This window comes from Dichomitus squalens (genome assembly GCF_000275845.1).
Source record: "Dichomitus squalens LYAD-421 SS1 unplaced genomic scaffold DICSQscaffold_12, whole genome shotgun sequence".
Taxonomy (NCBI): Eukaryota; Fungi; Basidiomycota; class Agaricomycetes; order Polyporales; family Polyporaceae; genus Dichomitus; species Dichomitus squalens.
This window is the reverse complement of record NW_006766894.1, coordinates 58336-81747: the sequence shown is the minus strand read 5'-3', so window position 1 is coordinate 81747 and position 23412 is coordinate 58336. Positions and strand designations below refer to the sequence as shown.

Here is a 23412-nt window from a genome sequence, read left to right as displayed (position 1 = left end):
TTGCCGGTACGAGCGAGGGTATGAAGGATCTCCATGCACAGGGTGGAAACGAGACGATGTTGGTACGTACGTATGGTGGTACACGATATAGCGAAACTACAGATCCAATCCTACAAACAACACAGTCCTAGCGCGGTGTGACGTAGGTGATACATAAATATGAAACTGGTGGATGACTGTGAGTGATGATGCGGGGGGTATCGTGTGTTGTGCGCGAAGAGAGAAAGAAGCGAGAAAAAAGAGAAACGATCCGCTGTGCAGAGAACAGAAAAGGGTAACTGAACGGAGAACTACTATGTACGGAACATGAACGCGGAGGACCGAACGCGGACAACGATGCACGGAGAAAAGCAAAGGAGAGGAGGAAGAGGAGCCGAAGGGAACGTAAAAAACGTGTGGGTGTCCATTAGGTCGTGATAGAATACAGTCATTTCGAAGCACAGATCTCATAACATTCAGACAGCGGCCTTGTGTGCTGTCGCCGTCATTGGGATCGACATCAGACAAACAACGTCGTGTCCAACCCCTCAGAAAAATCGAGTACAACAATCTTCCTGTCATGTGAAGTGCTAACAATGCAATGCAAGCACGTCCGTCAGCCCCCGGAGCGCCACACCAACTCTCAAGAACAGGGACGTACCTTACGATACGACAGTGGTCGAACTTGACGTCGAATATGTGGCTCACGTGGCACCCGCGGAACTCCCGCACCATCTTGCCCGAGTGCAGGTCCCACACTTTGACCGTCTTGTCGTAGCTCCCGCTCACGAGTCGTCCGCTCCGGGGATCGAAGGACAGTGCACGAACGAGGTAGTCGTGCCCAGTCAGCGTGCGAAGGCACACACCCGTGTTCGCGTCCCAAACTTTGATCTTGCAGTCGTTCGAGCCAGATACGATGAGTTCGTCCTGAACGGGAGCAATTTCTCGGTCAGAACAAACGCCAACACAAAGATGAATGGGGCTGGGACGGACCTTGAACTCGATGCATGCCAGACCACGGTCATGGCCTTCGAACGTCCTCAACCGTTCCCCACTCGCAACATCCCACAGGATCATCTTTCCGTCTCCGCTTGCGCTGACCACCCTGTTGCCCTGTAACCCGACCGCGTTCACAGGGCCCTCGTGACCGCGTAGTGTGCAGTGTAACTCCAGGGTCTTCCTGTCCCACACCCGGATCAAAGCGTCCTTCGAGCTGCGTTGTCGTTGAGACCATAGTCAGCGACCACCCTACCTCATGATGCTCAATGCATTCCCCGGACGTACCAACTGACGATCCACCTCGAGTCAATTCTAAGATCTAGCACCCCTCCCCCATGCGCACGAAGCACCTTCCTGACTTCCGCCGTGACCCTCGGCTCCTCTCCGGGAACTGGGTGCGCATACAAGTCCCACACGACGACCGTGCAATCGCTCGAACCGCTGACCATGAACCCCTTGCGCGGCGCACGCTCGTCGACACGTTCTATCTCCTCGTCGTCCAGGGTATCCCAGTCACGGTCGAACTTCAGGCAGAGGACTGAGCCGCGGTGGCCAGCGAACGTCGCGAGGCATTTGCCCGTCCTGAGGCTCCAGACTTTGATTGTCCGGTCGCGCGATCCAGTGACGATGCGTGACGAATCGAACTCTAGACAATATACGCTGTAGGGACAAGCGAGAGAGGATCAGCCGGTTGGCCCGATGACGTGATGCGTCTGGATTCGGGAGCGCGACGCACCTATCGCCGTGTCCACCGATGCGCGTCACTTTGGGCTCGTACCCCCTTGGGGTTTCCTTCTCTTTTAAGGGACTATCGTCGCTCAGATCCGCACTCAGTCCAGCACCAGGGTAATTGGACCAGCGGCGGTCGAGCTCCTGTCGATTCCGGTATAGGTTGTACCAGTTGATCTCAAGGGGCGCGGGCATCATGGAAAGAGGCATCCTCAGCGATGACAGCATGCTCTCGCGGGGTGCTCTACGTAGGTCGACACGCCAACCATCCTTCTCCCTCAGGGAGAAGAGAACACGCCATATCGAGTTGTCGCGTGCCAATTGATTCCAATTCCTACGTTGAGTCAGACATCTAGTTCGCAACATAAGCAATGTGAGACGCACCTGGATACACGAAGGCAAGATAGGATAGAGGGTAGATCCAAGAACGCCAGTAGATAGAGTGCGAGCTCGAGTGGCAAGTGCGACACGATATCCATGCCGGTGATCGCGCGAACGTCGATGAAACACGCTTCGTCGTCGACAAGCTCCCCCTCTTCGCCATCCAGAGGATCCAAACTGGCATAGTCGACGTACCCGTCGGAATGGTACTCGAGCTCCGCTGTATCTCGCCATGACGGAATGCCAGGCCGTCGCCGTATGCGCTTACCCGGGGAACCCTCCCGCAACGCGTCCCATATCCTGGGCAAGATCCCCATACCGATTGTCAAGCTTCTAGAAGGCTTGATGGGCGAAGGCGCTGGGGTGTTTGAGAGGGGATTCCAGTAGCTTGGGTACCCAGAGATTGTGCGCCGCCCTGAGGGGTGAATGAACGCCATCGAGCAGCGCGGCGTGCCATCACCATTGCCAGGAAGCATTGTACTGTATGCGTCGGGATTCCAATTCACAATGGAGAACGTCTCCGTGCGGAAGCTTGGGGTAGGGGAGGTGGGGCGGGTGATAGTAAAAGAACGCGGGACGGAAGCGAACGCGCCGTCGACGGTCTCCATGTCCACATCGTCTGCGTCGTCTGCGTATGCATTTCCGTTGCTGTCATCTGCGCCGAACATGGCGCTTGGGGCATATGCGGTGTCCGCGTCGCCGGCAGGAAGGTCTGAGGTGGTCAGAAATGGAGAGCCAAGGACGGAATTTAGGAGATGGCTGAAGCGCGGAGTGGCATGCGCGTCCGAGGCGTGGCCTCCGAACACATCGTCGTCATCGTCAGCATGGTCATGATAGGTCGGGAAGGGGATGTGTATATGTGAGGAGGACGCTTCCGGTTGGGCCATCGACTGCGATGCTGTTGATTCAATGCTGAGCCGGGTCGTGTCTTTCACGAGAAGAGATGTGGTATCAAGACGGGTGACCAGCCAGGACGAACACCAAAGAGAGAGATGTGTGGACTAGCCGACGACGTTGAGGCTGGGGGAATGGGGATGGTCGCCGTCAGAGCCGACGTTGAACAAGGGACAGACGCCGGTGCGCCCGGTTCATCGCCTCTGCCACTGGCAGGGACTCCACATCTGCCAACCAATGACGCTCTACATAACACCTATTGTTCGCTTTCGACGTCGTGTTCTGCACGTTGCCAGCAACAGAAACCGCAGAACGCCTTCGCAGCATGCGCAGACGTGCCGGCACCAAAACCCCAAATCTAATGGGCAAGTTGCAATGGATAAGCATAGGTCGCTTTTCCTACAATATCTGTATTTTGTGGATCCCGAAGTTCACGAGGAATCAGATCCAGCATCGAGAGCCATTTATATCACAGTAGGTTCCCTGAGTGGGTGCATCACATGTATGCGGACTGATTGCCACGTTTGTCCGCAGATATCTTGGATGCAAAGCGCATTGTATAATCCCACAGGGGCCGAATTTATGCTGCTAGTTCGCAGTGCCGCATGTTGATCTCTCGATGGATGAATTGAAATATGTCCTTCAAGACAGGCGATGTGGGGGGGCAATGCCTCGCGGATGGTGCCAAACGAGAGTTAGGCTTCCGGAGACTCTCCATGAGATCTCTACTGCTAAGGCGATGTCAACAACCACTCCTCTCACAGTTGAGATGATAACGAGTTTAGCGATCGGTGACGAGGTCATTTGGTCACGATATTCAACAGAACGACAAGTCAATCGCGTTTCCGCCATAAATCAGATGGAGACAGTGGGCCTGAATGAGGAAATGCACTCGGTGCATATACTCGATGCATGCCGTTTTGGCAGTAAGCTTTGGTAGTTGCTGCATGCTGTTAAGAGCGAAGACGGGAGGCAGATCAATCATCAAGTTCCGCATTGGTACCCCATCGCTCTGTCGGTGAGTTCTAGCTAATCTGCTACGGCAATGTATAGATGGAGTAGCATCCAAGGATGAGTGACCGGTATCCCGCCTGATGATGAAACGTGAAAGTGGATTTGTGCATGCGTGTTCGGCGGAAGCGCTGTCAGGCTGGCCATCCTGAGGTAAGCTATTTCTTCATAGCATACCACCAAATTGACTGATTGCGTCTAGGTCAATCGTGGTCGAGCCTGAATTCCTCAAGCCTTCGGAGCGGAGGCTTCACTAAATGGCGCCCCCGATTTTCCACGTTTGGCTTCTCGGCCCACGAGAATGTCGAGACGAGAGGAGTTGCTTAGCTGCATGCGACCAGGAACGCACGAGAGTCAACTGGCCCGACAGTGCTACCATGCGAAGTTGCACCCGGCGAGGCATCAACATTCCGACTAAACCTTGTCAATGCGGCGGAGGTTGACAGATAGGCGACTCAGCGCTCCCTACGTCGAAGCGAAGACGAGCAATGGCACAGGCTATACCGCCCGCATGAAGCGTCATGCCTACGCTGGCGTACCCTGCCGACACCGCAAGTGCTTCAAATCCCATGAGCAGTCGCTCTTGTGTGTCATCTTCCTTGACATGTTGACGTCCCGGATCTGTACTTGTGTTGGCTGAAGCTTCGGCCTGCCAAGCATTGCTACCGCTCGTCAAACTCAAATCGTATAGTTTGGGAGGAGCGTGCTACTTGGGCAGGAGATCGGTCGAGTATGGAGGCCGTTAATGGCAAATTTTCAGGTCCCAATCACGAAGGTGCGTGGAATATTCCGACTGCACTGCGTCGGCGGTTTTGATACTGACGGTGGACACAGTGCACATTATTTCCCTATACGTCCTCGCACCCCCCGTCGCGCTGCGTCCCTTCGAGCGATGCTCTTCCTATTCCTCGCAACGATCTGCGTCAATATGTTCTTCGAAGCTGGCGCAGTTAGCTGGACCTCGACACCCTTCAGTCCTCCTTCCGTTCCGCTCGCTGTACGATCACCGTATCTGTCTGTCTGGTTGCCCCAAGGTGCCGGCAGCGCTCTCAATGACCAATGGCCACAATTCTGGACTGGGCAGGTGAGCTGTCTCCGAGATGTTGACAGCGCATATGCTTATGTATCCAAGGATATCATCGGCTGGGCAGGGTTCGCCAAAGTTGACGGCACAGCCTATGTCTGGATGGGTTCACCCGGGGTACCCAACGTGACCTTCACCAAAGCTACTCAGAAGAGCCTCCAAGTGAGTCAGCTCAAGTGATCCCAGACTTAACACGCCGATGTCAACGGTTACCGGTGGACCTCAACCCAGAGTAACTTCGTCCCGACGGCTGGCCCAGTCGATCTCAACATCACATTTCTCAGCCCTGTGGAGGTAAGTGGCGCAGATATCGGTCTTGCCGTGCGTTTGGTCTGATCACGATTTCGTAGCCCAGCGATCTCGTGAATCAATCACTTCCTTTGTCATATTACTCTATCTCAGCAACGTCGAACGATGGGAAATCGCACAACGTCCAAATATACGTTGATATCTCTGGGGAATGGGTGGGCGGAACTCGAGACGGCGTCCCCCTCATTAATTGGAATACGACATCCGGCGATGTTATAACGCATCAAGTTCAGGTCGTCAGGTCACGAACCAGATGCAGTATGCCAGTGACATTGATCATATTTCACGTAAGCGAGCTATTTTCTGCCATCGCCTCAGTTTCACTGAATACGTCTGACTGACACAGAAGGATCCGCGTATCATTCAACCCTGAGTGTGCGCTCCGTACTACAAACTATACATTTGTTCGGCTCTTGACGATAGCGTATACCCAGGTGACGGGGACGACGTACCAAACGGGACAGGATGCCGTTGTCCGTGCGCAATTCGTCAACAACGGCATTCTCAACAACACACTAGACACGGATTTTCGTGGAATCTCCGATCGCTGGCCTGTGTTCGCATTTGCTCACGACGGCCACAGCGCCTGTTGTCTACTCAGTTGGGCACGCGCGAGACCCCGCCATCCAGTATATTGTGATCAATAACGGACGACAAGAACAAAGCTCGTATTTCTGGAGCCGTTTCTCCGCCATGACAGATGCGGTGAGATATTTTAGCGGATGGTACTTGTTCTACATTGTCCTCACCCTTCTAGCATTAGATTGAGACGTTCTTGAAGGACTACGACGACGCGCTGATCAGGGCTGATGAATACGACAAGCAGATTAACGATGCTGCTAGCAAGATCTCATCGGACTACGCCTCCTTGGTTGCCCTATCAATCAGGCAAACGTTTGGTACCATCGAGATAACCGCTCCGAGACAAAGTGACGGGTCTCTAGATACCTCGAAGGTCCTCACATTTACGAAGCGTTCGTATCTCCGCTGTCCCATGTTGATCATTTGTTGAACTACATGTTTTGTAATGATAGAGATGGCAGACAACGTGAGTTACAAGAGCTAGACATCCGCCATGGTCTATTGTGCGAGACTGACAGAATCAAGACCGTGAATACTGTGGATGTCATCTACCCGTCTTGGCTGCTATTCCTCTACTCGAATACCGTGCTTGCTAGATCTCTGATAGAACCTCTCCTTCAATACCAAAGCACCGGGCAATATCCTAACGCTTGGTGTGTCCATGATATGGGTACGTCTGGTTCATATCATCGTTTCTACTGCTTCCTGAGGTTCTAACGAATATAGTGACTCAGGGTCGAATTACCCGAACGCTACTGGGCACAACGATGGCAAGTGGCTTTACCCGCTTATGGTACTATTTAGCTCCTGTGCTCATCCTACGCCCAGGGCTGGACACGCCATTACCAATAGAGGGTTAGGGAAATTACACCGTTGTGCAAAATACTTGAAGTCGTTTCCGACGCTCTGTTGACCCGCAGAGAGTGGGAACATGCTCATCATGGCGCTGAGCTACACGCAATGGTCAAGTGACTTGGATCTGATCAAAACTTACGTGAGTCAACATCGATCTTCTCCTCGGAGTCTCTCGGCTCTCATCGTCACTTTGCTGAACTGGGTGACCGCTGAGTTTAGTTCGACATTCTTGAGCAATGGACGCAATACCTTGTTGCCAACACGTTATACCCAGCAAACCAGATGAGCTCCGACGTCTTTACTGGTCCACTTGCGAACCAGACAAACCTTGCAATCAAGGGTATTATTGGGATACAGGCAATAGCAGAGATGGCAGCATTGACGGGTGATTCCGCGAGGAGCGCAAATTATAGCGTATGTACCGTTTTGGTATTGCAACATCGCATGATGGGCTGACATCTGGTGAAGTCAATCGCAGCAACATATGTACAACAATGGCGACAGCTGGCTACGTCCGCTTCTGGCTCCCATCTCATACTTGCAGTATGCATTCTGTCAACTGGTATCGAACTGTGCTGACCTGTATGTCGCAGTATGGCGATAGTACAAGTTGTACGTGAGGCCCCAACTTGGACCCTAGTCAAAAGACGAGCAGTCCAACGCTATAAGCAGGAGGCAGAACTTGTATGCTGACAAGCTACTTCGAACGAACATCGTCCCATCGGATGTCTACGATATGCTTGCGCATCCGGACTGGTAACAGCAGGCTCTCTTACTCATGTGTATTCGAATGTCAGAGACCAGCTGGTATAATGGGAAAGCCGGTGCGTGCCTAATGTCTCATGGAATGACGTTGTCATGGCTCTACAAAGCCGATGTGCTAGATACATATGGACTCATCCTCGATACTCGCAACACCTACACGAAGCCGGGTGAGCAATGGATATTCAACAGTTGTGCCTGCAAAGAGGTACTGACTGGCATGATCTCCATCATATAGATTGGTCCATTTTCACGGCAGGAATAGTCACATCCACCGACGTACGGGATCAGATTGTCAGCGCCGTTGTGATGTTCGCAGCCGATGGGCAGAATAACTTGCCACTCGCCGATTGGTACGACGTCAACACTGGCAGACAGGAGGCGTCGTCGGCGAACTTCGCGCGTCCGGTAGTCGGGGCCCATCTCGCTCTGGTGCGTTTCACGATATGATGTCCTTGTTCTCGAGTCGCTGACTCGATTGCCTCAGCTTGCCCTTGCAAGCCGCTCCAAACACGACATTTCCCAGTTCGGGCTCAACAGGCGGGCCTATCGGACCAAGCAGCAGCCCGGCCTCCCCCAAGCCGAGAAAGTCGGGTTCTCCAGCTACAAAGGGATACGGAGGGGCGGTTATCACGTTTACGTTGCTTGCTGTTTTATGCACCACCATCTGTCTAGCCGATACTATGCTGTAACTCGTGTAAAGTGGCTCGAACCCGCCCGTCGAAGCCATTACGCCCAAAGGCAGAATAACTGAGGAGTTACGTTCTCAGCCACCGGCGGGTAATAGGTATATGTGCACATTACCGGGCTTGATCGTGTGCTCAAGGTGACCGCCACCCTTACACACACATAGATAGTTACAGTTTCTCTAACCGTGATGCCGCCACCGCTGAGAGTTGCTACACTTGTCGGCATTGCGATGGAAGAAGTTGCAGCCCCTCTCCGCTCCAATGCAGTCGTAATTACACCCCACCTCCAAGTGCAATGCATTCGTGACGCATCTCACACCAGCTACAATAACTGCGGGGTCAGTGCACGTCTCGGAGACACCGGCGGCAGGACTCCAAAGTCGTCAACGTCGAAGACGGAAAAAAGACACAATATTTTACAAATAACAAGTACAGCTCGGTGCTTCTAAAGAACGATGCGGGGTGCAGTGCGTGCGTGAGCGAGGCGAACGGAGAGAACGAGAACAATGACAACGACATATGGTACAAATGAGGGCCCCGGCCGGGAACGGGCGAGTGGACGGGACGGGACGGGAATTTGAATCGGGTGTAACGAGCGGCGGGCACGTGCGGTGTGCCGATGAGACGGTCGAGTCCATGTGGGGCCGTGTATACGCGTACGGAGACGGAGGCGGAGACAGACGGAGACGGGGGAGCGGGAAGCCAAATGCGGGGGCGCGAAAACAGGTCGAGTGCGGATGCGAATGCAAGATGCAGGTGCAGATGCGAGCGGGGAATCCCGAGGAGGAAGGGAGCGACTAAGGGGCGACGGTGAGCGTGGTATCATAAACTATATAACCTAGCGTAAAGGCGCATGACACGGAGCTGTATTCGGAGGATTAGGTGGGCGGCCCAGGAGTATATGGTATCTTGCGCGACTCTGGCGGGCGGGCGGGCTTGCGGAGCCAGCCCGCCTTTTTGGTGCGGGCTCGTAGAGGTGGTGTTAAGCGTGAGGGCGATTAGGAGTACGGTGGACAGTAGGATGACGCGTGAGAGGAGAGGGAGCGCGAAGTGCGAAAGAGCGTGAGGTTGACGACGGACAGGCGCCAGTGTGTGTTGCACACTGGATAGGAGACCCCTGAGAAACCGAAAAAAAACCAAGACGACGCCGTCAATATGTGCAAGAGACGGGCGGGGGCAAGGACGGGGGGGGGAGGGAAGGCTGGGGGATGGGGACAGAAGGGGGGACGGGGACAGAAGGGGGGACGGGGACAGAAGGGGGGACGGGGACAGAAGGGGGGACGGGGACAGAAGGGGGACGGGGGTCACGAAGAGCGAGTCTGCCCAAAGGCGCGCAGCCTCCGCAGGATCGCCTCCATCTCCGGCTGGTGGTGGATCCCAGACGGGATCTTCGACTTCGTGCGGTCCAGGACCTGGCCGATCGACGGCGACGCGCTCACCCTCGAGCTCCCGCCGGACACCCCCGAGCCAGAGCCGGAGCCAGAGCCGGAGCCAGAGCCAGAGCCCGAAGACGACGAGGACGAGGACGTCGAGAGCCGCGGGGCGCGTCCCTCCGCCACTGCCACGGACTCCTTGCGGTTCGAGTAGACAGCGGACGGCGACGGCGCCTGCACGCTGTCGTCGCCGTCTTCGTCTTCATACAGGCCGGCGATATCAGTCCGGGGCGTCTCGGGGATGGACGACAGGCCCGACGAAGGCGACGAATGGATCGTCGACAGTGACGGCAGCGACGAGAGCGTCGAGCTGTCGGAGCGCGCGTGCAAATCGACTCGGCTGTCCGGGCTGGGCGAGGACGAGGACGGGCCGCCGAGCCCGAATCCGAGCCCAAGCCCGGCCTTCCCAGACGGAACCTGGACCCCTCCAGGCCTCGCCGCTCCCATCCCACTCGGCGGACAAGATGAGGGGAAGACAGGGGAGCTCGTGCGCCGCGCGGCCTTGGTGCTCTGCGCAGACGGGGGCGCCGACGCGGACGCTCCGGCCCCGACCTCGTTCGGCACCGTGTTGCTGCGCATCCGCCGGCGCGCCCCAAATGCCGCAGTAGCAGCAGCGAGGACGGGGGCGGGGCCGGGGACAGAGGTGAGCGGGCTGTCCGGAGTGATGAACTCCGAAATCGTCGTCTGCAGCTCGACGAGGCCCTCCTCGACGCTGCCCCCCTGGCCGCAGCTGTCCAGTGACATCCGCCCGTCCGGCCCCGTCCCCGTCCCCGTCCCCGTCGACATCGACGTCGCCGCGCTCCCCGCCCTGCCCCGCCTGCCCGCGCCCCTCGCATTGTTGAACGCGGAAGGCATCACGCCGCTGTCCTCGCGCGCAGGCGCCCCGGGGTGCGCGACGAGCCACCTCAACCCCCGCAGCTCCTGCTCGCGCCGCGCGCGCTCCTGCTCGAGCCTCGCGCGCTCCATCTCGAGCCGCTCGACCGTCCGCATGAGCTCCGCGCGCTCGAGCGCGTGCCGCTCCGTAAGGCTGAGGAGGTACTCTGACAGGCGCGTGTACTTGTCCGCCTGGTGCCGCAGCGCGTCGCGCAGCTCGTCCGCCGTCGCGTGCGCGTCTGCGAGCGCCCGCCGCGCGGGGTCTTCCCGCACGGGCGTCCGTGGCGAGGGCGAGGGCGAGGAGCGGCCGGGGGTGGGATGCGGGTCGCTGTCGCGGGGGAGCTCCGTGGCGCTGCGAACGGGCGAGGGGGGCACGCTAAGGCTGGCGCCTGTGCCCGTGAGCGAGTCGGGGGAGACGGCGCCGTGCGTGCGGGACGCGGGGCGCGGCGGGAGGTCTTTCGTGAGGAGGAGCGGGGGGAGCGGGCGGCGCGGGCCGAGGGGGGAGGCGGGGGACGGGGGCGCCGTCCGGAACGACTCGGCGGTCGTAGACGTCGGGGTCGGGGTTGCGGTCGGGGTGGGCCGCGCGGCGCTCGCTGGGGGGGAGGGGAGCGGCTCCCTCGGCGGGCCTGTCGTCGGGGGCGTGTGCCAGGTGCGCTTCAGCGGCGGGGGGAGCTTCCTTCCCGCGTTCTGCAGGGATCGGGGGGACGTCGGGCTCTGCGGTTGCTGCGGTGGCGGCTTGTTGGGGTCGGGCGAGCGGTCGGTGGCGATGGTGTTGCTGCGCGCGAGAGCGAGGGCGTCGTCCCGCCCGCCGGAGCCGAGCGTGCCCGAGTCCGAGGACGTCTTGCGGATTTTGGGCGCCGCAGCCGCCGTCGCCGTCGCAGCGATCTCCCTCTTCAGCCTGCTGAGCTGCAGCGTGCTGATGTGCCTCCGCTCCGTGCGCGTGGGCGACCAGGAGAAGCCGACGGTGGCGGGCGCCGGCTGGCCGTGTGCGGCCGACACGGTGCCGCGGCGGGGCTGCTGGGCGTGCGGGGGGCCGACGACGTCGAAGTGGTCCCTGCGCAACAGCGTCTCCTCCTTGTAGGAGGTCGCCATCAGCGGAGGGGGACCGTCACGGTCGGCGGGCTGCACGACCGAGTGCGCGGACGTCGACGCGCTCGGTACGTCCACCTCCGCCTCAGTCGGGGTTTCTGGGGTGGTCCCGCGGTCGCTGGCCGGGGGCGTGGAGAGGGACGTCCTTGAGCGGTCGGGCGACGACGACGAGGCGGAGGGCAGCGGGGCGGAGCGGGGCGCGGTGTAGGCGTGCTCGGTCTCGTGGATGTGAACGTTGTTGTGCGGCGGGGAGACGGTGATGATGGGTCTCGTCGAAGTACGACTATCGATGCTCCGTCGGGTCGACTCGAGCGACGCCTTGTGCTTGCGGAAGTTGTTGAGGAGGCTTGGCTTCGGGCCGTAGGGCGAGAACTGCGTGTTCAGGACGGGGGCCGGTGGGCCGGGCAGGCGGGAGGAGGGGGGCGAGGCGGATCGCTGGAGCGGGAGCGGGATGCCCGAGGGGGGGGTTGGCGGTGGGGCGCGCTGTTGCTGCTGGTGTCCGGTTGGCACTGGCGGGGGCGGAGGGGGGCGTGCACTCGGCCTGCGCAATCAGGATCGACGTCAGAAAGTCAGCTTAACTGTCGGTTGACGTCGTGAGGCAATCGAGGAGAACGGAGAACGTAAAGCGTACGTCGCCTGCCCTCCCAAGGCGGCAGATCCATGTGATCAAGATAGACGTCTGTCGATCATCGGTGCTGCACCACGAGGCTACCAACCTCCTCCGCTACCCTGCGGTGGCCGTGCCGCCGAGTCGCAGCGATTCAACGGCGGAGATCTGTTGAAACAGTTACAAGAGCAATAGTAGCGCGTCGCAGCAGGACCAGCGATTCTCCCAGGCTGAGAAGCATGCCGGAAATTGCCCGCACCGAGCGTCAAGAACGTTAAATGAGCGCTGCCGTTTCGGGCAAGTACAATCGACTGGACGCAAGCGTCGGGCCTTCGACTTCGACGCGCGGAAGGCCACGATAAATTGACAAGCGTGCACGCGTCCAGAAGCCGGAAGACAAAAAAAAACACGGATTCGGGGTGGGTGCAGCGGAGCGTCCCGCGGAAGGGCGTAGGAAATGAAAGACAAGTTGGGGGGTGAGGGCTGAAACGAAGACGAGAAGCTCACCCTGAGCTCGCCAGCTGATTCCCGCCGTCACGGTCATGGGACGCAAGAGGGAGCGGTGGCACCTGCTTGCTGTCAGCGTCGTGACGGACGCCGACCACGTTGACGTCCGCTGCTGCGAGGGCCGCGGACGCGTCGTTTTTTGCGGACGAGGGGGAGAGGCTGGACTTGCGTTTGCGGGCGAGGAACGCGAACTTGGACTTGCTTTTCGGCGGGGTGGCGGGAGAGGCGTCGGGGTCGGCAGAGAGGGGACTGAGGCGGGGGACGTGGGGGATCTGGGAGGGCGAGGGGCGGGAGGGGGCGTCGGTGCTCGCTTTGGAGTCGTGTCTGCCGCGGAGGAAGTCAGAGAGGTCGGAGGTGCGCGAGCGTGCGCGCGTGGAGGGCGAGGAGAGGGTGGAAGGCATGGCGAGAGGGCGGGGCGGGGGAGGAGGAAGGAGAGCGTGGTGCAGGCGTGTTACAAGGACGGGAAGGAGCGTGGTCGTAACGGCGCGAGTTCCATGCAGGAAGCGGGCGAGTTGGGCGGAAGGAGAGGCGAGGGGACTGGTGGGCTTGGAGCCTTAAGGGGACGGTTGGAGGGGAGACGCCGAGAGTGGGCGCATCTCAGGCTCCCACTGGAGCTGGCTCCCACTGCAGGCAGACACAGACGCAGACGCAGGCCTCCCGTCGCTGCGTTTCGGGCGAGAGCGAGGCGGATGTGAAGGGAAGCCCTCCCCTGACTGATACGGCATCCGAAGCACTCCACCTCAAAATCCCCGTTAATGTTTAATATCCCTCCGACGCCTGTCCTACCCGACCCTGACCCCCAGGCGCCTCCTTCCAGCGCCGCCCACTCGCGCGATCTCACATTGTCTATCGCCCCCGATCTCCGAACCCGATCTCCCCGCCCTATTGCGACCTTCCCCTCCCCCGGGCCGCCCCTCCCATACCCGCCCACACACCAAGCAGACAACAACTCCGCCGCATCACGTCCAGTCTTGTCTTCCACCTCGTCTCCGCGCCCACTGCAATAACACCAACGACCGACCACGCGTCCCGCCCGTCTCCCGTCTTCCTGCGCCCTGCGCCCCTTCAAGCGCGCCCACACACTCGTCCCCGTCTCGACCCTGGCAGCATATATGCGCATGCCATATGTGCATCACGCACGCACGCACGCACGCGTACCGCCGGCGACGTATCCCGCCGGTCGCGTCGGGCACTCCGCAGTCGGGCACTCGGCGGAGGGGCGCGCGCCAACCCAGATCCAGGCCCATCTGTATGTACCGCACGGAAGCAAATTTCGAATCGCAATCGCTTGCGGCTGTCGCCAATCTCTACTTACAGTACCCCACGACGCGCTCAAGTAGGCACCGCTCGCCGCTGCAGTACGAAACGAGCAGCGCCGCTCGCGGCTCCGGCCCCTTGCAATTGCGAGACGTCCGCCGTCTGACTGTCGACGTCGCTGTACAGGGGGGGGGAGAGCGCCGTAACCGGCCAGACAGGCTCAAGTCTCGAGACAGCGTTGGACGTCGACTCTGCAGTCAGCATCAGACGACACTCACCGCTGGCCGGTGAGCTCGGAACACCGGGACCGGGGGCCAGCGCGCCAAGCTTCTGGGCCGTGCTGACGACCGGTGTGCTTACAGTACGCGCACGAAGGTGCTGGCATCATCACCACGTCCGAGGAACAAGAAACAAGAAGTTCTGGGGTCAAAACCTTCCCGGCCAATCGGCTGCCCGCGACGCCGTTGCGAATGGCGAGGGCGGCGCGGGATGCTACATATGTATTGACTGTGGTGCGAGGTTAGATCCAGCCCGTTTGGCCGGGTCTGGCAGAAGCCTGTCAGCTGTTGGCTGACCCAGTCCCTTGCTTTCAATCCCGCATCCATGTGCAGCGTAGGTGGACGCGCGTGTCCCGGAGTGCGCACGGGCGTATCATACGTACGACTTGACTGCACGGTTGAGAAGGTGCTGGCGCAGGCACAGCAAAGGGAGAAAGAAGCACAGGACAAGAACGTCCGGCTATGGAAATCTTTCCTCGACAGGCTCAACCGTTTAGCCACATCAACCCTGGCTCCCCGCGACATAGGGAGATCCCAGATCTGGTCTGGTCGTGCCGCCGTGAGAGAGAGAGCGAGCCGTTGGCCTTCCGAATCTCGAGATCAAACAGGGAAAAAAGTCTGGGGGATTCGGAACTGGAGCTGGAGCTGGAGCTGGAAACTACTGCTGGTTCTGGCCATAAGTAACGTCAACGAGCTGGAGAGGAACACCGCGCACGCACGCATCATGATCCATTTCCGCAGCGCGCCATGCGGATACTCAACTCCTCTCTAGCGACGACGGGGAGGCGCCCGCCGTCGCTCTCGAAGCCGTTCCGTTCGGCTCCGCCTGGTCGAAGCACGCCCTTATCTACCAACAGAACTCCCTTGGGAACGCAAATCCGACTGCGTGGCTACGCCGGGGAGCGTAGGCTCTCACAGCTCAGCTCAACTCAACTCGTGTCCTTACAAAGCCTGGGCGTGAGGAAAGCCAAACTCGGTGCACACACGCAGACGAAGGCGGCCGGTGGCCATTCGGGGACGTCGACCCCCAGACTCGAATAGCGCCAGCCAACGTTCGGGCACGACGCGTCAGGGGGACTCCTCCCGCCGTGCCTGCCCACGTGTTGGCTGAGCGGGCTCAGGCTCCCCAGGGAACTAGGGCGGCGGCACGTCGGACAGATTCTATGTAGCTCAAGAAGCCGGCTACCGACGCGTCAGCGCCACGCAAATCGACTGGGCGGCCCGTCGACGCGTCCTGATTGCCTTTCTCCCTCTGGTCTCTTTCTCTTTCAGATACGCTCACCGCTTTCCATCAGTTCCGGGGCCCCGCATAGGAAGTCGCTCTGCGGCGCATGTGCGGCGCCGGCCGTCGACGTGGACGTTGAGCTAGCCGCATATGACGAGAGCTGCGTCTGGAGTCCGTCGCGGGAGCAGAGGCATACACAGGGCGGGTGGATGCGGATGATACTCATTATAGATAGCAAGCCTGAGGGCGATACAGAGACGAGAGATGCTAGTGATACAGTGTCAGCGAGACAGACGAATACCTCTATCGGGCGAGTCAACGCCCCAGCGTCCCCCAAACCAGGTCGAGAACACCACGAATACATACGAGAAATCCTCCCACTCAGATGCGGCTTCTAACGCTACCAGAGGCCCCGCGGGTGGATCCAGTCGAGCTCAGCAAAGAGGTCGCCGGACTCGGCGGGGACACGGTAGCCGTGCTCGAACGCATCGGAATCCGGGTGTCGATGAGTCCTCTGCGCGGGGACGTGGGCCTGGGCCTGGGCCTGGACCGAGCGGCGTTCTCCGGGGCAGGCAGCTTGCAGGAGCGGCTCGTCCTTCAGGCTGCCGTCCACCTCGAGCGGCTCTGACGCGGAAGTGTCTGATGTGCGCGCAACAGGGTGACACACCGACGTGACGGCGACGAAGAGAGACGGAGGATGACCACATGCCGTGTGCCGCATGCCGTTGGGGTGGATTCGGTGTACGTATCGGCAGGTGCGCGGCGGAGACCCAATGGGTTGGAGACAGACAGGTGAGCAAGAGTATGAATGAGGAAGAGCGGACAGTGAGTCAGTATTTTTGGGCAGCGCGGGAGTGGGCGTTAAGTAGCCGCGAGGATGGGAGAACGTACAGGTCAGGAGGTCCGAGTCCGCGGCGGGTTCGCGAAGGAGCACGTCGAAGACGTTGACGCTGGAACAGAAGGCGGGTGCTGTCAGTCGCTGTTCTGCGGCATCTCGAAAGACCAGAAAACGCTCCCCATATGCGGGAAGATCGGGACGAGCTAAAATCGGCGATACGTACCACTTCTTTTCGTTCAAGAAAAAGTTGTGATAGCGCAGGTTGCGGAGCTGAAAACGCTTCAGGGGGTCCAGATCGACGAGCTAGCCAGTGCGGGAAATACGGCCAAGATGGTGAGTATCCGTTACGAACGCGAAAGTGGAGGGTGATACATACTCCATATATCAAGTCCACCTCTGCACCCGAGAGCTTGTCCTTGCCGGCAGACGCCACGTACGAGGTTCCCTCCCATTTGTCGTCCCATCTGGCGTATTCACGCCTGGCATCATGCCCTTCGAACAAGACCTGTGGATAATGTGTCAGTCTCAGCATCCCTTCGGCAACAGATCGAGGCCGATCATCTGCGTCTCGAACGCTCAGGTATCAACGAAGCGCAGACCATGAACGATGAACGAGCAAGCGGATCAAGTCCAGACACAAGCAAGCTTACTCACCGAGTTCGTCAGCATATCGAACATGATGCATCCCAACGCCCACCAGTCGACCATCTTTCCGTAATGGCGTCCCTCGTCAACCTCCCAAGCCATGTACGGTTCGCTCCCGAGCTTGTCGCACGAGTACACGACGTCATCATCGAGAGGCGCATGATCCATGTACGCCGTGTTGAAGTCGGCGATGCGCACTGCCAACTTCGACGCTGAGACGAGGATATTTTCGGGCTTCAGGTCGCGATGGATGATCCCCATCCGGTGAAGGGCGTCTATTCCGAGTGCCTATAACCAACACCGTGAAGAAGTTAGTCTCTGTGTTGATTGACAGTTACACGCTTGGCAGGCGCTGCACCCGCGCGCGAACAATTATGCATATATCAAATAGGCAGATGCCCGCCCACGATCAACGCAACGCAGCACGCCATGCCGTGAGTCGATGATCTCTCTTAATTATGGTGGGAAACATGACGCAGAACTGCACTCACCAGCTGTGCCACCCAGCGCCGAGCGAATGTCCGAACCACTTCCTCGTGCTCCTCTGACATGGCATTCAACATGACGATGAGGTCGCAGTCCATCAAAGGCTGAATGCGGGTAAAGGGTACGAATAAGAAGTTAGCGGAGGTATCAAAATTGACGATTTGCCCACCCCGACTCGGAGCGGAGAGGAATTGTGCGCCAGACGGAAATGTACTCACCATTAGAAACGTGATGCTCTCTTCGTCCTGCACCACGCCAAAGAGCTCCATGAGATGCGCACGATCCTTCGCGCTGGCCGCCGCGATTGTCTCGTACACCCGCTTCTCGACGATCAAACCCATCCGAAGCCTCTCATCCTGCAGCAGCCTGCTCTTCCTCGCAATACGTGCGCAGATGACTCGCTTCGATGCGTGGTCCAGCGCCGAGTATGTCTTAGTGAACCTGCCTTTGCCAAGCATCCTCATAAGCCTGAACGGCCCGATACGCGCTCGCCAAGGCTCATCCCAGGACAGAGAAGAGGTGTCAGGAGACGAGGGCGGAGCCGCCACCGAGTGTTTGTTCGTAGTCTTCTGCGAAAGCTGCGCATAGCGGACAGCCGGAGGAGGAGACGGGGCCCGTACCACAGAGGGTATATATAACGAAGACGGGGTACGGTGCGGCACCACTGGCAAAGGGCGCGGAGAACGTGTACCAGGAACCGCAGAGGGTGCGTAGATGGGGACAGGCCGCTCCCGGGGGCGTGCATCCTGCGTAATATTGACGTACTCGACACCGCGGCTTTTTTCAAACGACGGAAGCGTCGGATAGTCTGAAGGTTCCGGGCGAGGGGAGGCATCTTGGAACCTCACGGTACGCGTCGCTTCATCGTCGACGCCTACCTCAGCGATAACCGACGAAAAGGAAAGTCGGTGCAAGGACTCCGCTAAGGACGTCGGGGTTGACGGTTCCTTCGGAGGCCGGTAAGAAATAGCAACGGCGGAACCTGCCGCCCCGCCCGCGTCTGGACGCATGCTGGATTTTGGCCTGCTGGGAGGCGAGGGTTTCGGGGGCTTCGGGGCCGGCTTGCTGGGGACGATTGCAGGCGAGGGCTTCCGCGTCGGAGTCCGCCTGGGCGGGGATACGGGCGGTGGCCGCGAACTAGCTGCGGCTTGGGAAGTGGCGCGAGTCGTAGTCTTCTCGGGACTGCTCTTCAATCTCGTTTCGGCGTTGGACGAGTAGGATGAGGACGGAGTCTTGAAGCACCAGGCGGGCATCTTATACACTTGAAGTGAAGTATCGCTCGCGTGGTCCACCGGCGAAAGCGCACTCAAGCAAAGCCAGGGTAGCTGTGATTGATAGAAAGGAGGGCAGGGCGTGATCTACAGCCATCATTGCAGCCAAAGCGGCCCTTTTTAAAGACGTCGGCCACACCCTGTGTCTCAAAGCAAGTCAGAAGCGGGTCAAAGCGTGTGTGGCCCACATAGAGCACAGGGCCACAGATGAGCGGAGTTCCCTCCAAGATGAGGGCCAAAGCGTACGGATGCTGCGCCAGATCACGCCGCCGTGAATGCCGCATGGCAGACTTGCTTTCTGGTCGGGAAGTTAGAGTAGGAGTGGTCTATCAGCCAGCATAGAAACATAATAGCTTCAACTCGATGGCACCAGGATACCTTTGTCGTCTTGTGGCTGAAGTGGGACAGCAAAAGTGGCCGCAGCATGAGACATGGAGGATATGTGAAGGGTTGAACAGCTGCATGGTGATCTCTCGAAGGGGTGCTTTCCCCATTGGGAGTCGGGGTCGAGGCCAACGGTCGGCGTCCGGGACGTTGTTGCGGATGTAAGGTGCGGGGGATCTATCATTGAGAGTATGGCCGACATCGATGACAGCGTAATCGCAGATACAGCAGACAATAAGCCTCGTGTTTCTACGGGATGGCAGTGCGAGAGGCTTGGGCGCCAAATGGCGAAGTTTTGTATCCGAATTACTATCTTGTTTGTTGAGTGGTGGCTTTCCTCGAGGACATGGAACATGTATTTGCTATTAACATGGATATAGTAGAGGGAGGATATAAGCAAGCAGCGTAACATACGAAAATTCCCTTGGCTTACCTCCATTTACGTCCTGTATCAAGCTCTGCAGTGTGAAAAGAGGGGCAATCTTCTTGGAGAAGGCCAGTAGCGCGGCCACAGTTGACACCTCGACCCGTATACGTGTGCATCTCGTACACCACACTGCCCTCAGGATCTTTCGATGTTATGTGTGAAACAGAGTTAGGACACGAGAAAATGAGAACATAGTAAGTGCTGCTACGAGTCAAGGCTAGTAAGCAAGATGGATGACGATTTGGCGCTCAGCTCCTTGCGAAAGCGACCGCACATAAGTATATGATTTGTGTAAGATTGGCCGCAGTGCCTTTTGCAGCAGTCCCTTACTTTGTACAGTACTTACTAGCTTCTCAATTGCTTCATTTTCCTTCGACGCTCATTTCACTCATACATCTGCACCAACCTGGCCCACATCCTGGACGACGTACTTCTCTATAACCTCCTTAACGAGCTCGACATCTGCACCCTCGACATCGATGACCCTGCGCTCGCGCTCAAGCAAGCCCTTGAATTCCGGCGGGAGTACGTCGCGTTCGAAGTTGAACGAGGGCGAGCCCTCGAGCGCGCGGGTGACCGCTTCGGAAAATTTCGCGGGATGAGCCGTCGAAAGGACGATTTGACGGACGTTTGGTGGGCTGTGGTGAGCGTGCGCACGATGGTCAGCGAGAAGTTGTCACATCATAAGAGGCAATATCGTACTTACTTGCTTGGAGCAACGACGCGCGCAACGTAAAGACCGACGGCGGTGTGCGGGTCTGCGATATACCTCGCCGACTCAAAGTAGTACCTGATCGTCTCGAGAGTCTGCTCGTCCGACACCCTCTCCGCGAAGAAGTCGCGCCTGGCGCGGTCCAATACCTCCGTCGGCACTTGCACCCGTCCGTCGCTCTTCACCTTCCCCATCCACTCTGCGATCGTCGCACCCGCCGAGCGCCTCTTTTCCGCGTCGTCTGAGCCCTTCGCGCTGTCATACGCGAGGTACCACAGCAGCCGCTCGAAGTTGCTGGAGACGAGGATGTCCATCGCAGGGCTAAGCGTCTCCCTTACCCCACTCGTGTCCTCCGCCTGCTTCCCGTCAGATGCGCCCGCCGCTGGAGCCGTCTCCCCAGCGGGAGTCGTCGCGCGGGACGAGTCGACTTTCTCGTACGCGCCGCTCTTCCAGAAGCGTGCGAGGATGTCGTTCGCGTTCGTCGCGATGCCGAGACGCCCGATGGGCAGCCCCATGCGCTTCGCGTAGTAGCCCGCGAGGATGTCACCGAAGTTGCCAGTGGGGACGACGTACTGGATCTCGAGATCGGCATCGTTAGGGACTTGCCGCTTGAGGTGAAAGTAGGAGAGAAAGTAGTAAACCGTCTGTGCGAGAATGCGCGCCCAATTGATCGAGTTCACTGCACCGAGCCGGTGCTTCGCGTTGAACTCGCGGTCGGCGAATAGGGACTTGACGATGTCCTGTGCAGAAATAGGTGTAGCTCGACCACGAAGACAGGGAGAGGGAGGAGGAACGACTTACCTGACAGTCATCGAAGGTGCCCTTGACGGCAAGATTGTGTACATTCGGGTCCGTTACGGTGGTCATTTGAGCTTCTTGGATGGGCGAGACACGGCCTTTCGGGTGCAGGATGAATATTGAGACGTTCGCCTTATTCCGTAGGCCGTAAATTGCTGCGCTTCAGCGTGGAGGTGGGGTTAGCATAACAAATCAACGACAGGACCGCACAAGCGGAGTCTGTGGAAGCGAACTGCTGCATTCCTCGGGACCAGACAAGTCTACTATGACCACCGAAGGCCTGTACAAAGACTCGCTGGCATCCCACGGGATGCCGAAATTCAAGGGAACTGCGTGGCAGCTTGTGTTCATGGCAGGACCGATTACAGCGGTACCCTACACATCGGCTTCCTCGAGCTTGAGCAAGAATTGCGCCAGAAGCTCATGCACATTATTGTCTTCGGCACGATTCCCTGGTGGCGTCAACGACATGTGTCGCGCCCTGTCTACGGGCTAGGGGTCGTGGAATGCTAAGAACCAGACAATAGGAAGCTATGGACGTATAGCACAGCGAAGACACCACTTATATATGTCATGAATTGACAGTCTGCGTGTTTGGGCAAGAAATGGAACTTGAAGGTCTCTGAGTGATTCAGAGCAGCCGTCACGACCTTATAACGATGCAACATATGCAGGCCGGATGGGGGTGTGATATCACAAATGGAGTAAAAAGACGATCAAGCTCACCTCCCGGTGTCTCCGCTCGTCGCACCGACGACTGTCAGCTTCTCTGGCTTCTCGTTCGGCGCTTTGTGCTGGTTCCTCCTCTTCAGGAAGAACTCGAAGAGGTTCCCGAGCAGTTGAAGCGCAACGTCTTTGAATGCAAACGTTGGACCGTGGAAGAGCTCCAGGATGTAAGCGGAGTCGGTGAGTTTCTTTAGCGGCGTGATGTCCGGATGCCGGAAGGTGCTGTAAGATTTTTCGACGAGCTGCCGTAGCTCATCCCTGGAGATTTCGTCTGAGGTAACATAAAGAGACAAGACTTCGATAGAGAGGTCGACGAATGAGTGATTTCTCCAAGCGGTCTGCCAATTTCCGGGGAGGGAGGGGATGTGTTCAGGGATGTAGAGGCCGCCGTCTGGGGCGAGACCAGCGAGGACGGTCTGGAGGTACGTTGTTCAATATCGAGACAGAGATCTTGACAGGAAACAATCGACCTCTTCGAAAGATAGGAGCTGACCTGCGCCTCGGGTGGAGAAGTACTTCATGGTAGTGGTATCGAGGCAACTTGAAGGTACTCCAGGTCGAGTCAAGGCCAGTTTCAGCCACCGCTGCGCACGTGCGCCCCGAGGCGCGACGCGACGCGCTGACGTCCGCCCGTGTGCTGCCTTGGAGTTGCCATCATGTCCGCCGTCGTGGCGCTCGTCTGGAACATGTATGTGAGTGATGCATCAATTTCATGAGTGTATATTGCTGAACTAGTTTGCACAGGGGGCGGTATATGAAAATCACCCGAGACATGGCTCACCATTCTGGGCCAGATCGACGACTGCGCGATATCTGCTCTCGACGGGATGCTCCGAACGTGAACATTATCAACAAACCCAATCCAGATTCTTGTCCATGGAAAACGCGGTTCCCTGCTGTTTCCGCAGTCGCACCACAAACCATTGGTCAGGGAACTTGCGGCTAGCCCGTGTGCGCTATGTTCTCGTGTCAGACGCCAGGCAGCAAGTTCATTGAAATGCTGACGACACGCCCCGTGCAGCAATGTCTGACAAGACACTTTCAGTGGTAAGAGTCTATCGCAGTAAATTAAGCTCTTTTTCCGTACCCCTCGAGTCGCGCAGTGTCCACACTGTATAAGAGCCTACTGGCAAGGGATGTCACTCTGTGCCCTCTCTCCGTCTCATTCCTTCCCTCCCCCGGACCCCCTGCCTTCTGTTCGATTGGACTTCATAGCTATCTCCTACTCGGCGAGGTAAAGATGCCTTTTCATGCTCTCGGGAGGAAGTTCTCTACGGTCTTCCATCGTATAGCATGCGGAGATGCTGATATTGATCATGTACAAGAACCTCAAAAGTAAGTGGGAATCGCTGTACCGCGTGAAATGTCTTTGGTTCGTCTGAGCAATATTCCAGATCAAGCAAGCTCCCTCCTCTTCCCCCCAAAGATGAGCGAGCTGGGCCTATGAGCAAGGCTGCATCGAAAGAGGGCACGTCCTCCAAGAATGAACACTCTACAAGTCCTCTACGCCTGGCATGGACCCAGCTTGTACCCAATTCGCTCGAGTTTTTCGTCGATCCGTCCCATCCCCACTTCCATCTCT

At 58.2% G+C, this 23412-nt stretch overlaps 5 protein-coding genes across 5 annotated transcripts; 2 read left to right on the top strand and 3 right to left on the bottom strand.

Annotated features, from left to right (window-relative positions):
• Positions 1-21: 21 nt before the first annotated feature.
• On the bottom strand, positions 22-3101 carry DICSQDRAFT_85749 (WD40 repeat-like protein). Its single transcript, XM_007365335.1, has 6 exons — positions 2092-3101; positions 1715-2041; positions 1264-1638; positions 973-1192; positions 641-906; positions 22-569 (listed from the first exon to the last, which is right to left on the bottom strand). Exons 1-6 carry the CDS (start codon positions 2973-2975, stop codon positions 500-502), a joined length of 2142 nt encoding a protein of 713 aa, XP_007365397.1. The 5' UTR covers positions 2976-3101; the 3' UTR covers positions 22-499.
• A 1784-nt stretch (positions 3102-4885) lies between these two features.
• DICSQDRAFT_146865 (uncharacterized protein) lies at positions 4886-8277 on the top strand (the record flags this gene model as incomplete). Its single annotated transcript, XM_007365334.1, has 20 exons — positions 4886-5077; positions 5126-5239; positions 5309-5371; positions 5428-5598; positions 5628-5673; positions 5733-5761; positions 5821-5917; positions 5970-6091; positions 6150-6364; positions 6487-6638; positions 6703-6738; positions 6797-6823; positions 6889-6962; positions 7043-7237; positions 7292-7366; positions 7521-7565; positions 7623-7647; positions 7708-7755; positions 7824-8021; positions 8087-8277. The coding sequence occupies 20 exons, from the start codon at positions 4886-4888 to the stop codon at positions 8275-8277; spliced, it is 2115 nt and encodes a 704-aa protein (XP_007365396.1).
• Positions 8278-15404: 7127 nt separating this feature from the next.
• DICSQDRAFT_136229 (kinase-like protein) lies at positions 15405-18112 on the bottom strand. The gene is made up of 7 exons (XM_007365333.1): positions 17731-18112; positions 17518-17616; positions 17036-17314; positions 16758-16886; positions 16605-16684; positions 16435-16493; positions 15405-16182 (listed from the first exon to the last, which is right to left on the bottom strand). The coding sequence occupies exons 1-7, from the start codon at positions 17851-17853 to the stop codon at positions 15944-15946; spliced, it is 1008 nt and encodes a 335-aa protein (XP_007365395.1). The 5' UTR covers positions 17854-18112; the 3' UTR covers positions 15405-15943.
• Positions 18113-18342: 230 nt separating this feature from the next.
• DICSQDRAFT_154930 (uncharacterized protein) lies at positions 18343-19157 on the top strand. The gene has a single exon (XM_007365332.1). The coding sequence runs from the start codon at positions 18521-18523 to the stop codon at positions 18728-18730; it is 210 nt and encodes a 69-aa protein (XP_007365394.1). The 5' UTR covers positions 18343-18520; the 3' UTR covers positions 18731-19157.
• An 825-nt stretch (positions 19158-19982) lies between these two features.
• On the bottom strand, positions 19983-22614 carry DICSQDRAFT_126830 (threonine synthase; the record flags this gene model as incomplete). Its single annotated transcript, XM_007365331.1, has 6 exons — positions 19983-20232; positions 20301-21046; positions 21108-21264; positions 21831-22246; positions 22423-22509; positions 22612-22614. The coding sequence occupies 6 exons, from the start codon at positions 22612-22614 to the stop codon at positions 19983-19985; spliced, it is 1659 nt and encodes a 552-aa protein (XP_007365393.1).
• Between the last annotated feature and the right edge of the window lie 798 nt (positions 22615-23412).